At 46.3% G+C, this 14022-nt stretch overlaps 2 protein-coding genes and 4 non-coding genes across 6 annotated transcripts; 1 reads left to right on the top strand and 5 right to left on the bottom strand.

The window, feature by feature from the left end:
* The first annotated feature begins 1616 nt into the window (after nucleotides 1–1616).
* LOC113017718 (tripartite motif-containing protein 29-like) lies at nucleotides 1617–3392 on the top strand. Its single transcript, XM_026160832.1, has 2 exons — nucleotides 1617–1839; nucleotides 2640–3392. The coding sequence occupies exon 2, from the start codon at nucleotides 2736–2738 to the stop codon at nucleotides 3390–3392; it is 657 nt and encodes a 218-aa protein (XP_026016617.1). The 5' UTR covers nucleotides 1617–1839; nucleotides 2640–2735.
* A 1715-nt stretch (nucleotides 3393–5107) lies between these two features.
* trnan-guu (transfer RNA asparagine (anticodon GUU)) lies at nucleotides 5108–5181 on the bottom strand. Its single transcript has one exon. It is a non-coding gene; the product is annotated as a tRNA-Asn (tRNA).
* Nucleotides 5182–5592: 411 nt separating this feature from the next.
* Nucleotides 5593–5666, bottom strand: trnan-guu (transfer RNA asparagine (anticodon GUU)). Its single transcript has one exon. It is a non-coding gene; the product is annotated as a tRNA-Asn (tRNA).
* Nucleotides 5667–6082: 416 nt separating this feature from the next.
* trnan-guu (transfer RNA asparagine (anticodon GUU)) lies at nucleotides 6083–6156 on the bottom strand. The gene has a single exon. It is a non-coding gene; the product is annotated as a tRNA-Asn (tRNA).
* Nucleotides 6157–7037: 881 nt separating this feature from the next.
* Nucleotides 7038–7111, bottom strand: trnan-guu (transfer RNA asparagine (anticodon GUU)). Its single transcript has one exon. It is a non-coding gene; the product is annotated as a tRNA-Asn (tRNA).
* A 475-nt stretch (nucleotides 7112–7586) lies between these two features.
* LOC113017717 (tripartite motif-containing protein 16-like) lies at nucleotides 7587–9721 on the bottom strand. Its single transcript, XM_026160831.1, has one exon. The coding sequence runs from the start codon at nucleotides 9616–9618 to the stop codon at nucleotides 8080–8082; it is 1539 nt and encodes a 512-aa protein (XP_026016616.1). The 5' UTR covers nucleotides 9619–9721; the 3' UTR covers nucleotides 7587–8079.
* Nucleotides 9722–14022: the final 4301 nt, after the last annotated feature.

Genomic DNA, 14022 nt, shown 5'->3' with positions numbered 1-14022 from the left:
TAACTTCATATTTGATAAAATAAAAAAAATAAAAAAGCTTTCAGGATGATCTCAGCACAGTGTTCAGGAATTTGCACTGGAATGATGAGAGAGCAGGGATGCAGAGGTAGCCTGCATCTTCCCACCTGGAAACAAACTGAGCCCTGAAATATTCAGGAGTGTGATGAGACCCAGAGTCTGTGTGCTGGAAAATACTTCTGTTATAGAGAGTGAAACAACCAGAGCTGCACTGACACATGCACAGTGAGTCTTTAGCGTACAAGGAGCCTCCCTCAGACTGTTGTGACTGTTGTAACAAATCATTCCCTGGCTGGGACCACATGGCCATTTAGGTTTGACAGCATTTCTAGTGGAGAGCAGCAGATAGCTTGAGCATGAACTGAGGCTGTAGTTTAAGGAAGGCCTCAGAGAAGGGTGTGCATGGAGGTGTGGTCCCTCTCCTGAGATTAGATTAATGATCTAAAATTAATCATACACATTTGCAGGTGTCTGTTCAATGTTGACGCTTATTTGCAGCAAAATGAATATGTGGTGCTAGCTGTGGAAAACTGTGGATACATATAGATGGAGAAAATGTTACTCCATGATAAACAGATGTTAAGATTTTGTGCTAAACTATCACTGGCTCACTGATGCCCAAATTTTATCATTTGGTTGTCTTTTATGGAGAATGATGATGATTGTGATGCAGAGTTTAAAGAAGGAGAAAGTAACATGGCCAACACAGCAAAGCAACACATGGTGTTTTCTGAGGTAATTACAGGAGGAGAATAGTGATGAGGCCATGCTACATTTGAAAAGGTGGAGGTGTTGTTGAACTTTGATGCTTCCTCACTGTCCTTCTACAGCAGAACCAGACAGCACCAGAGGGAAGAAATAGTAACTATGGAGATGAGCCTGAAAGACAAGGAACTGACTCCATTTGTACGACTGGGAAAGGAAACATGACCCAGAAGCAGGAATGATGTTTATCTTTGATTTTTCTTCTAATGTAGCAACTAATTCTTTTCGTTTGAACTGTTTTTACTTTATTTCACCTGCAAGTTGAAGATGTTTGTCTCCATCTACTGGTGGTGCTCTCACATTGTACACACAGCTCTTTGGTCTTAATAATGACAACAAAGAAACACAGCTGTTGTTTTATACAATGTAAATGATCTGATAAGTAATCAAGTGAGAGTATTTTTAATATGTGGAATGATTTTATGTATCTGACTAACTGAATCGAGAACATTGCATTTAAATTTTTGTTAATTAGAAAAAAGAAAGTTGCTGAATTTGCCGGTTTATTATGTACACCTTTGTCTGTTTAAAAAGTAAAGTAAATAACTTTGGATTCTATTAGTTTTAATTAGTTTCAATTGAAAACTGATTGAAACTAAGAGAGAGAGAGACCAGGCTGGAAAATACTACTGGTGTTATATAATGACAAAAACTTTGTGTCATTATATAAGACAGGGCTCGTTTTTCTACAGTAACTTGTCAGCACATACAGGGCACAATTGTATAAAGGTTTATGATCTAAAAAGTTTATAATTTAAAATATAAAATAGAATAATAATACAGAAATAATATGGAAAACATTACGACGTAATCGGGCTCCGAAGGAGGAGCAGCCCCTGAATTTGGACACAGTCCAGCTCTGTAAAAACGCAGTGATTTCCCCTGGTTCAGCTCTCGGTAATCCGACGAGTCTCATGTTGGATCTCCTGCTTCTGTTTTCAAGGTCATCCACTTTCAGTTGGAGTTCCTGACAGTTTAGTTCAATAACAAGTGGCCTCCCAACTTGTTAGTGAGGAAACCACTTCCTCAACTTTACTAATACGAGATTCTGCTGAGGTGAGGCTCTCGGAAAACACTCCGATTACATCTTTTATTTCTTGATTTAATGTTATAACTTCTCGCAGGTAAGTTGTAAAGTGCATTTTGAGCGACTGAATTTCATCCAGAACATTAGTCTCGGTCGGTTGATCGCTAGCGTTATCTTACTCCATCTTCTCGGTTTCACGGTCGTTCTTAGCATCGTCGAGTCCATCTTTTCCGGTTGTTTTCAGTTTATGATCGGCATAAATACAGCTTTTTGGTCTTATTAATGACAACAAAGAAACACAGCGGCTGTTTTATACGATTTAAATGATCTGATAGATGATAAAGTGAGTATATTTTTAATACATAGGATGATTTTATTTATGTGATTGACTGAAGCGAGAACACCGCGTTTTCATGTTTGTTCCTATGAAAAAAGAAGAAAGTTAGTCAATTTATTCTGTGCACCAACAAACTGATACTGAAGTAAATCCTGCCTCAAGCATCAAAGCCTTTATATAATAATCAAATATTGTGACTTTACATGAAAACTTTCCTCTATTTTACAGATAGAAAATTAGGGCAAGGGCAGTGAAGGGATGTCATCCATAAGCTATATTATGGCAAATTAACAGTTTTTAATGTTGGCTCAACAATAGAAACATTGCTGCCTGGATTTTATCATTTGATTGCATTTTATTACAAGTCCATGTCTCTTCTACCCTAGCACAAAAGTGTGTTTGCAAATTAAACTCTGATCTGTGTTTTCATGTTGGCACGTCCATATTTCTGCAGTAAAAGTTGCCTGACTCTACCTTCTCTATTTCTTTTAGCAGTGTAAAATTCAAACCAACTTCCAGATAATCCAAACTGTTGTACAACACTGAGTTATATTCAGCAAATCTAAGGAGGATTTCCTGCTGGAAAACATGTCTGACAGCATACAAACAAAAAGGAGAAGAACAGATCCACAAACTGTCCTCTGTGACATGTGTGCAGAGGACAGGAAACCAGCAAAGAAGACGTGCATGAAGTGTGAGATCTCCATGTGTGTCCAGCACCTCCAGGCCCACCTGACCACACCTGTGTTACTGCAGACTCATCCTCTGACTGAACCCATGGCTTTATGTGGGAACACCAAATGTTCTCAGCACGGCAAGCTCCTGGAGTACTACTGCTTGGACGACATGACCTGTGTGTGTGTTTCCTGCGCCATTGAGGACCAGCACCGCCTACACAATATGAAGACCTTCTCCACAGCCCACAAAGAGCTCCTGGAGAAGCTGAAAGCTGAGCAGCTGATCTTACAGGAGAAAACAGACGATGAGAATGTGAGTCTGGAAAAGTGGGAGAAGAGTGAAAGAGAGAAGCTGGGTGGCTGCAGTGTGCGTCTGATTGAGGCTGTGACTAAGCTGCGTGACATCTCTCTGACCAGCGTCCAGAGCTCAGTCTCTGCTCGTATGGTGTCCCTGAAAACCAGCAAGAGCAGCCTGGAAGCAGCACAGAAGGAGAAGGACACCTTCAGTTCCTGCAGATGTATTCTCAGGTGCATCAGGATGTGGAGAAGGCCAAAGCTGTGGATCTGAGTAAAGGGCTGGAGCCGGGCAGCCATCGGGACAAACTGGTTGAGGAGATGAGACAGAATGGGGAGAAGATGGTGAAGCAAGCGTCTCAGTTCTGGGGATCATTGCTGACTCTGGTTGATCCTGAACACCACCAGGAGCTTGTTCCCACTGGTTCAGACCTGATCTTTGAGCCACAGTCTCTGGGTCCTGGCATGTCGCTGTCCAAAGACAACAGGAAGGTTTTCCACAATAGCTGGCTGGGACAGTGCTGTGCAACTCTTCTAATCTGTAGTACCAAGAAAGCCAGCAGCTTTCAGAGGTGGGTGGTCAGTCTGTCTGAAGAGTCTGATTGGACGATTGGTTTATGTGATAAAAAGTGTGCAAAGAACTTGAAGGATGGAGCTGTGTATGGACTGTGCTGGGAGGATAAGCAGCTCAGCAGCCTCACAACAAAGAGAAATGAAGGTTCTCAATCATCCACTTCACAAGGTTTGAAGGTGCAAAATACTGGCACAGCCAAAACTGGGACCCAACTCGTGACAACCTCTGCATCAATCACATATCAGGGGGAGACCGGAGAAGAGCCTGTACCACGACCTGAAAAGGTGGAGGTGTTGTGGAACTTTGCTGCCTCCACGCTGTCCTTCTTCAGCAGAACCGGACAGCACCAGAGAGAAGAAATAATCACAATGAAGCTTAAAGCAAGCGTCAGTAACCGAGACCTGGCCCCATTTGTCCAACTGGGAAAGCAAAATATCCACAGCAGGACTCAGCAGCAGGACTGGAAGTGTTCATGTGGGAAAGATTACTACTGGGATGGTAACAGGTACCGGGATCATAGTTCTGGCTACTCCCACCAGTCTGTTTGTTCCTGTGGAAAACCTCTTAGTGTCACAGAGGTGGTTTGTAAACTTTGCTAATCATAGATCTACTCATTATTTAGTTTTTTTTTTGTCCTAAAATGCTTTTTTGGTTAATTATATATGTTTAGCTTTGGTATTTGCTTCTAATGCACCAACTAATTCTTTTAGTTTGAACCGTTTCTGCTTTATTTCACCTGCAAGTTGAAGATGTTTCTGTCCATCTACTGGTGGTGTTCTCCATTGTACACACAGCTCTTTGGTCTTATTATTGACAAGACAGAGCTACTTTTGATTTATACAATGTAAATCATCTGATAAATAACAGAGTATATTTTAATATGTGGAATGCTTTAACACTGCATTTTTAAGTTTTTTAACACCGTTTTTTTTTTTTAATGAAATTTGCCAGTTTATTATATACATATTTTTCCCCATTAAAAGTTGAACGAACATTTTAGGTCTTTTAATTTTATCCAGTGAACATTTAATATTTAAACACTGAGTGTACACCTCACTAGTTTTTGGGGTCATTAGATTAAACCAGACTCATTGTTATACATTCACTTGTAAGCACATACAGGGAACTGTTGTTCTGCTATAAATGTTTATAATCTACAGGCTGGGTCATCGATTTCCAACAAACTGATAGCTTTCACACAATGGAGAATGATGATGATTCTGATGCATCGTTTAAAGAAGGAGAAAGTAACATGGCCAACACAGCAAAGCAACACATGGTGTCTTCTGTGTTAACAACAAATGAGGAGGAGAATGGCGATGAGGCAATGTCACCACTTGAAAAGGTGGAGGTGTTGTGGAACTTTGATGCCTCCTCACTGTCCTTCGATTCTGCATTACCTGACAATAACTTATCGTCCCTGGGTGGGCTTGAACCACCAACCTTTCGGTTAACAGCCGAACGCGCTAACCGATTGCGCCACAGAGACTGACAACGCGCAACACACAGGTGTCGAGACTGCACGGGGGACTGGGGGAGGGTGTTCCGGTGTTTTTGGTTGTGGGGTAAACGATTGTGCAACAGAGACTGAGTAAAGCCAAGCAGGGGCCTCGAGAGAGGACCGGGTGGCTGGATGGAGGTGCTCTGGTACTTCCTCTCCATACCGCCTTAATTGTTTAAAAAATGTGACTTGTAGGTAATGAACTTGGCAGCAAGTATGCAGTTGCGGACGAACAACACCACCCCAAAGATGCATATCACCCTTGATAAAACAGTTGACTGCGTTCATCAAACGACAGTCCTGGTTATAACACGATTGTTATAACATGGTATAACCAACATAACTGTCGCACTGCACGTTTGTGCAGGATTCTGCATTACCTGGCAATAACTGTAATATCGTCCCTGGGTGGGCTTGAACCACCAACCTTTCGGTTAACAGCCGAACGCGCTAACCGATTGCGCCACACAGACTGAAAACGCGCAACACACAGGTGTCGAGACTGGACGGGGGACTGGGGGAGGGTGTTCCGGTGTTTTCGGTTGTGGGGTGAAAGGATTGTGCAACAGAGACTGAGTAAAGCCAAGCAGGGGCCTCGAGAGAGGACCGGGTGGCTGGATGGAGGTGCTCTGGTACTTCCTCTCCATACCGCCTTGATTGTTTAAAATATGTGACTTGTAGGTAATGAACTTGGCAATAAGTATGCAGTTGCTGAAGAACAACACAACCCCAAAGATGCATATCACCCTTGATAAAACAGTTGACTGCGTTCATCAAATGACCGAGTCTAGCATGGACGCTATTGTGAAACAAATCAGTGCTTTTTTGGGAAGCACTTGCACTGCACGTTTGTGCAGGATTCTGCATTACCTGGCAATAACTGTAATATCGTCCCTGGGTGGGCTTGAACCACCAACCTTTCGGTTAACAGCCGAACGCGCTAACCGATTGCGCTACAGAGACTGACAAACGCGCAACACACAGGTGTCGAGACTGCACGGGGGACTGGGGGAGGGTGTTCCGGTGTTTTTGGTTGTGGGGTAAACGATTGTGCAACAGAGACTGAGTAAAGCCAAGCAGGGGCCTCGAGAGAGGACCGGGTGGCTGGATGGAGGTGCTCTGGTACTTCCTCTCCATACCGCCTTAATTGTTTAAAAAATGTGACTTGTAGGTAATGAACTTGGCAGCAAGTATGCAGTTGCGGACGAACAACACCACCCCAAAGATGCATATCACCCTTGATAAAACAGTTGACTGCGTTCATCAAACGACCGTCCTGGTTATAACATGGTATAACCAACATAACTGTCGCACTGCACGTTTGTGCAGGATTCTGCATTCCTGGCAATAACTGTAATATCGTCCCTGGGTGGGCTTGAACCACCAACCTTTCGGTTAACAAGCCGAACGCGCTAACCGATTGCGCTACAGAGACTGACAACGTGCAACACACAGGTGTCGAGACTGCACGGGGGACTGGGGGAGGGTGTTCCGGTGTTTTTGGTTGTGGGGTAAACGATTGTGCAACAGAGACTGAGTAAAGCCAAGCAGGGGCCTCGAGAGAGGACCGGGTGGCTGGATGGAGGTGCTCTGGTACTTCCTCTCCATACCGCCTTGATTGTTTAAAATATGTGACTTGTAGGTCACACATACTTGGCAGCAAGTATGCAGTTGCGGACGAACACACCACCCCAAAGATGCATATCACCCTTGATAAACAGTTACGCGTTCATCAAACGACAGTCCTGGTTATAACACGATTGTTATAACATGGTATAACCAACATAACTGTCGCACTGCACGTTTGTGCAGGATTCTGCATTACCTGGCAATAACTGTAATATCGTCCCTGGGTGGGCTTGAACCACCAACCTTTCGGTTAACAGCCGAACGCGCTAACCGATTGCGCCACAGAGACTGACAACGCGCAACACACAGGTGTCGAGACTGGACGGGGGACTGGGGGAGGGTGTTCCGGTGTTTTTGGTTGTGGGGTAAACGATTGTGCAACAGAGACTGATAGCAAATGTCTCAAATTATTTATGTATGTAAATGTAGTGCTGAACTTACAGTACAGATATTATTGAATCTATTTGTGCTTTTATCTTACCTGGTTCAGCTGCTCCTGATCAATACCAGAGTTAGTTTATGTTTCCTTTTACAAGCGAGACCTTCAAGTGGATTTACTGTAATGATTGTAGTCTTTAAATAAACTGATTCCTTCATGTTAGCTTCAGAAGCCTTCAGTGTGAGTATTTAACAGGATTTAGTTTCACACAGTTCATTTCAAAGTGTTCTTATTCAAACTGTTGTTTTTCTTTGTCATATTTGAGTGAAGTTTAAAAAAAGGCAGTTGTTACATTTCATCCAGTCAATAAAAACATTCCACATCCTTAAACTCCAGTGACTTTATTATTGATTAGATCATTTACAGTGTGTACACATGAAACTAAACGTGTTACTTACGTGAATATTAATCTCCTCCCATCAGACCCGCCCAGCCATAAATGCACACGATCCAGTATGAAAAGACAAGATTAGCCAAAGTGCCTGCTGTGTGCTAGATAAAGTCTGTAAACAGGCCCTAGAGGATGTTTGGGAATCTATTTGAAGTATGCCGAAAGATTACTTTGATACAAAAACATGTCGACTACCCCAGCTGTGAAGTAGTAGCTGGTGGTATCTGCTGGTGTTGGAAGTACCAGCAGATGGAGACAAAGCACTTTAAAATAGCTACATAAGATTGAAATCGCAGAATATAATCACAGCAATAAATGAAAATCCTCACAATGCATCACAATAAATGCATTTAACAACAACTTAAAACCAATCAGTTAAGTTTATACTCATTCAGTGACAGAAAAACAAAAAACAAAATCCCACCACTCAGTAAAGTTCACAAACCATCTCTGTGATGTGTGGACCGAGAACTTTTCCACAGGAACAACAACCCTGGTAATAGGAGCCAGAACTATTGTCCCGGTACCCATTACCATCCCAGTAGTATCCTTTCCCACATGAACACTTCCACTGCTGCTGCTGGGTCGTGCTGTGGATATTTTGCTTTCCCAGTTGGACAAATGGGACCAGGTCCCAGTTGTTGATGCTTACTTTGAGCTTCATTGTGATTATTTCTTCTCTCTGGTGCTGTCCGGTTCTGCTGAAGAAGGACAGCGTGGAGGCAGTAAAGTTCCACAACACCTCCACCTTTTCAGGTCGTGGTACAGGCTCTTCTCCATTCTCCCCCTGATATGTGATTGATGCAGAGGTTGTCACGAGTTGGGTCCCAGTTCTGGCTGTGCCAGTATTTTGCACCTTCAAACCTTGTGAAGTGGATGATTGTGAATCTTCATCTGTCTCTGTGATGAGATTCCTGAGCTGCTTATCCTCCCAGCACAGTCCATACACAGCTCCATTCTTCAAGTTCTTTGCACACTTTTTATCACATAAACCAATCGTCCAATCAGACTCTTCAGACAGACTGACCACCCACCTCTGAAAGCTGCTGGCTGTCTTGGTACTACAGATTAGAAGAGTTGCACAGCACTGTCCCAGGTAGCTATTGTGGAAAACCTTCCTGTTGTCTTTGGACAGCAACATGCCAGGACCCAGAGACTGTGGCTTAAAGACCAGGTCTAAATCAGTGGGAACAAGCTCCTGGTGGTGTTCAGGATCAACCAGAGTCAGCAATGATCCCCAGAACTGAGACGCTTGCTTCACCATCTTCTCCCCATTCTGTCTCATCTCCTCAACCAGTTTGTCCCGATGGCTGCCCGGCTCCAGCCCTTTTCTCAGATCCACAGCTTTGGCCTTCTCCACATCCTGATGCACCTGAGAATACATCTGCAGGAATCTGAAGGTGTCCTTCTCCTTCTGTGCTGCTTCCATGCTGCTCTTGCTGGTTTTCAGGGACACCATACGAGCAGAGACTGAGCTCTGGACGCTGGTCAGAGAGATGTCACGCAGCTTAGTCACAGCCTCAATCAGACGCACACTGCAGCCACCCAGCTTCCCTCTTTCACTCTTCTCCCACTTTTCCAGACTCACATTCTCATCGTCTGTTTTCTCCTGTAAGATCAGCTGCTCAGCTTTCAGCTTCTCCAGGAGCTCTTTGTGGGCTGTGGAGAAGGTCTTCATATTGTGTAGGCGGTGCTGGTCCTCAATGGCGCAGGAAACACACACACAGGTCATGTCGTCCAAGCAGTAGTACTCCAGGAGCTTGCCGTGCTGAGAACATTTGGTGTTCCCACATAAATCCATGGGTTCAGTCAGAGGATGAGTCTGCAGTAACACAGGTGTGGTCAGGTGGGCCTGGAGGTGCTGGACACACATGGAGATCTCACACTTCATGCACGTCTTCTTTGCTGGTTTCCTGTCCTCTATACACATGTCACAGAGAATATCCTTTTGTATTTTTTCAGACATGTTTTCAGAAATTATGTCTTGGATGGAACTGTCAAAACTCGTTGTCAGTCCTCTTGTCTCTGGTCCCAAATCTGCTGTGACTGTTCAAGTTCTACTGCAGTATCATTTCCTGAGAAAGATACTGCCCACAGTGTAGGCTATAAACCTTTATTGCCATGCAGTAGTGTCACATGTTTACTTTGTCATCATAAAAAAAAGAACTTTGGCCTATGTCATCATTAAAAAGTGAAGCCAAAAGTCATCTAAAGCGAAAGGCTTCACTAAGCTGCCAGTGTGTGTGCCTTATGGAACTTCAAGCAGAAAATCAAATGCTCTGTTTATGAATAAACCATTTCGTAGAAGTAATAACATATGTTACATATGTTAACAATAACAAATGTTCCTCAGCTCATAAAATATCAGTCAGTTTATAAATGATTCACGACAGGGAAAATCAACCCTCAGTTGCCAGGATAAACACTGCACCTAGATTAAACTAATGCCACCTGTTAAAGGAGTGGCCTTTGTGGAAACTATTTTAGAGGATTAACTGTCATATTGGAAAATGGTAGTCAACTGACCACAAAATAAATCAGGTGTTGGTAAAATAAAGGATTTACATGGAGTAGAATACCTGTGCGTTGTGTTAACTACTGGCTACTAGCAACTGGATAATAACCCCTTGGGTCTATTCTGCTTTTTGTTTTTGTAGTACTTATAATGAAGACAATTATTTTTATATAAGTCAAAATATCTGATGACTATTTAAAGACTCTGACATTTGAGGCAGAGCTCCTGCTAGTATCTGAACTCCCATATTTATTAGGTCATCAATTCTTTGGAACTGGATTGCCCACTTTGTATAATACAAACTTTTATTTGAGTATCATGGTGTTCTGTGTTTGTCTATAACTCACAATATGAGTTTGGCTTTAGACAAACTGGAAATTATTAATACGATGTGGAGTGTACACTTAGCTGGAAATAGGAAAAATGCGTAAAAATCATGGCATCAAAACACGGTCAGTTTTATATTTGGTCCATGTTGAGATTCTAGAATGATCCAAACTACGATCACAGTCTTTCAAACCGCTTTTTTTACATATATATATATTTATACACTATATATATATGTGTGTGAAAAAACAAACAAACACCCAGCACGCCCCTGCGGGCGGTTTTCACCTTCAAGCTCGGGTCCTCTACCAGAGGCCTGGGAGCTTGAGGGTCCTGCGCAGTATCTTAGCTGTTCCCAGGACTGCGCTCTTCTGGACAGAGATCTCCGATGTTATTTCCGGGATCTGCTGGAGCCACTCGCCTAGCTTGGGAGTCACCGCACCTAGTGCTCCTATTATCATGGGGACCACCGTTACCTTCACCCTCCACATCCTCTCGAGCTCTTCTCTGAGCCCTTGGTATTTCTCCAGCTTCTCGTGTTCCATCCATCCATCCATCCATCTTCATCCGCTTTATCCGGGGCCGGGTCGCGGGGGCAGCAGCCTAAGCAAAGAGGCCCAGACCTCCCTCTCCCCAGCCACCTCCTCCAGCTTATCCGGGGGAATACCAAGGCGTTCCCAGGCCAGCCGAGAGATATAATCTCTCCAGCGTGTCCTGGGTCTGCCCTGGGGCCTCCTCCTGGTGGGACATGCCTGGAACACCTCACCCAGGAGGCGCCTGTCCATAAAAATTATGAACAGAACCGGAGACAAAGGGCAGCCCTGGCGGAGCCCATCACCCACCGGGAACGAGTCCGACTTATTGCCGGCAATGCGAACCAAGCTCTTGCAACGGTTGTATAGGGATCGAATGGCCCGTAGCAATGGGCCAGACACCCCATATTCCCGCAACACCTCCCACAGGACACCCCGAGGGACACGGTCGAATGCCTTCTCCAAGTCCACAAAACACATGTAGACTGGTTGGGCAAACTCCCATGCACCCTCAAGTATCCTGGAGAGGATAAAGAGCTGGTCCAGTGTTCCGCGACCAGGACGAAAACCGCATTGTTCCTCCTGTATCCGAGGTTCGACTAACGGACGAACTCTCCTTTCCAGCACCCTGGCATAGACTTTCCCAGGGAGGCTGAGGAGTGTGATCCCCCTGTAGTTGGAACACACCCTCCGGTCCCCCTTCTTAAAGATGGGAACCACCACCCCGGTCTGCCAGTCCACAGGTACTGCCCCTGATCTCCACGCAACATTGCAGAGGCGTGTCAACCAGGACAGCCCTACAACGTCCAGAGCCTTCAGGAACTCGGGGCGGACCTCATCAACACCAACACCAGGGGCTCTGCCACCAAGGAGTTGTTTAACTGCCTCAGTGACCTCGCCCCCGGAAATTGGCGGGTCATTCCCCTCATCCCCAGACTCTGCTTCCTCCTCGGAAGACGTGTCAGTGGGATTAAGGAGGTCCTCGAAGTATTCCTTCCACCGCCTGACAATTTTCTCAGTCGACGTCAGCAGCGCTCCGCCAGCACTATACACAGTGCAGGTAGAGCACCGCTTTCCCCTTCTGAGACGTCTGACGGTTTGCCAGAATCTCTTCGAGGCAGTCCAAAAGTCTTTTTCCATGGCCTCTCCGAACTCCTCCCACACCCGAGTTTTTGCTTCAGCCACTGCCCGAGCCGCATTCCGCTTGGCCTGTCGATACCTGTCGGCTGCCTCCGGAGTCCCACAGGCTAACCAAGCCCGATAGGACTCCTTCTTCAGCCTGGTGGCTCCCTTCACCTCTGGTGTCCACCATTTGGTTCGGGGATTACCACCACGGCAGGCACCAACCACCTTGCGGCCGCAGCTCAATGCAGCAGCTTCGGCAATGGAGACGCTGAACATGGTCCATTCGGACTCAATGTCCCCAGTCTCCCTCGGAATGCTGTTGAAGCTCTGCCGGAGGTGTGCGTTGAAGATCTCGCGGACTGGGGCCTCTGCTAGACGTTCCCAGCACACCCTCACTACGCGTTTAGGTGCACCAGGTCTGTCCAGTGTCCTCCCCCGCCACCTGATCCAACTCACCACCAGGTGGTGATCAGTTGACAGCTCAGCCCCTCTCTTTACCCGAGTGTCCAGAACATATGGTCGCAGGTCTGCTGATACGATTACAAAATCGATCATCGACCTACGGCCTAGAGCGTCCTGGTGCCACGTGCACTTATGGACACTCTTATGTTCGAACAGGGTGTTCGTTATGGCCAAACTGTGATTAGCACAGAAGTCCAATAACAAAGCACCGCTCGGGTTCAGATCAGGGAGGCCGTTCCTCCCAATCACGCCCCTCCAGGTCTCGCTGTCGTTACCCGCGTGAGCATTGAAGTCTCCCAGCAGGACAACAGAGTCTCCAGGTGGAGCACCCTCCAGCACCCCCCCCCCCCCCCCCCCCCCCAGGGACTCTAAGAAGGCTGGGTACTCTGAACTGCCACTCGGCGCATAAGCGCAGATGACAGTCAGGACCCGTTCCCCGACCCTAAGGCGCAGGGAACAAACCCTCTCGTCCACCGGGAAAAACCCCAACGTACCGGCAGCAAGCCGAGGGGATATTAGAATACCCACCCCAGCCCGCCGCCTCTCACCAGGGGCAACTCCAGACTGAGACAGAGTCCAGCCCCTCTCCAGGAGACTGGTTCCAGAGCTCAAGCCATGCGTAGAGGTGAGCCCGACTATATCTAGCCGGTACCTCTCAACCTCACGCACTAACTCAGGCTCCTTCCCCACCAGAGAGGTGACATTCCATGTCCCTATTGCCAGTCTTGGCAGCCGGGGGTCAGTCCGCCAGGGCCTCCGCTCCTGGCCGCCACCCGGCACACAATGCACCCGACCCCTATGGCGCCTCCTGCGGGTGGTGGGCCTGCGGGAGGATGGGCCCATGTCTCCTCTTCGGGCTGTGCCCGGCCTTCTCGTGTTCCTTCTTCCTGATATTGCTGTCATTCGGAACCGCTACATCGATCACTACGGCCGTCTTCTTCTGTTTGTCTACCACACTATGTCCGGTTGGTTAGCCACCACCATTTTGTCCGTCTGTATCTGGAAGTCCCACAGGATCTTAGCTCGGTCATTCTCCACCACCCTTGGGGGCATCTCCCATTTTGACCTCGGGACTTCCAGGTTATACTCTGCACAGATGTTCCTGTACACTATGCCGGCCACTTGGTTATGGCGTTCCATGTATCCCTTGCCTGCTAGCATCTTGCACCCTGCTGTTATGTGCTGGATTGTCTCTGGGGCATCTTTAGACAGCCTGCACCTGGGGTCTTACCTGGTGTGATAGACCCCAGCCTCTATGGATCTTGTACTCAGAGCTTGTTCTTGTGCTGCCATGATTAGTGCCTCTGTGCTGTCTTTGAGTCCAGCTTTGTCCAGCCACTGGTAGGATTTCTGGATATCAGCCACCTCCTCTATCTGCCGGTGGTACATACCGTGCAAGGGCCTGTCC

Source organism: Astatotilapia calliptera, unplaced genomic scaffold (genome assembly GCF_900246225.1).
Source record: "Astatotilapia calliptera unplaced genomic scaffold, fAstCal1.2 U_scaffold_196, whole genome shotgun sequence".
In the NCBI taxonomy this organism is placed as follows: domain Eukaryota; kingdom Metazoa; phylum Chordata; class Actinopteri; order Cichliformes; family Cichlidae; genus Astatotilapia; species Astatotilapia calliptera.
The sequence above is the reverse complement of the archived record's forward strand: the minus strand, read 5'-3'. Positions and strand labels throughout refer to the sequence as shown.

What these genes read in the sequence shown, in the direction of transcription:
- LOC113017718 (XM_026160832.1), top strand. Translation starts at nt 2,736, where the DNA reads ATGTCTGACAGCATACAAACAAAAAGGAGAAGAACAGATCCACAAACT.
- LOC113017717 (XM_026160831.1), bottom strand. Translation starts at nt 9,618, where the DNA reads ATGTCTGAAAAAATACAAAAGGATATTCTCTGTGACATGTGTATAGAG.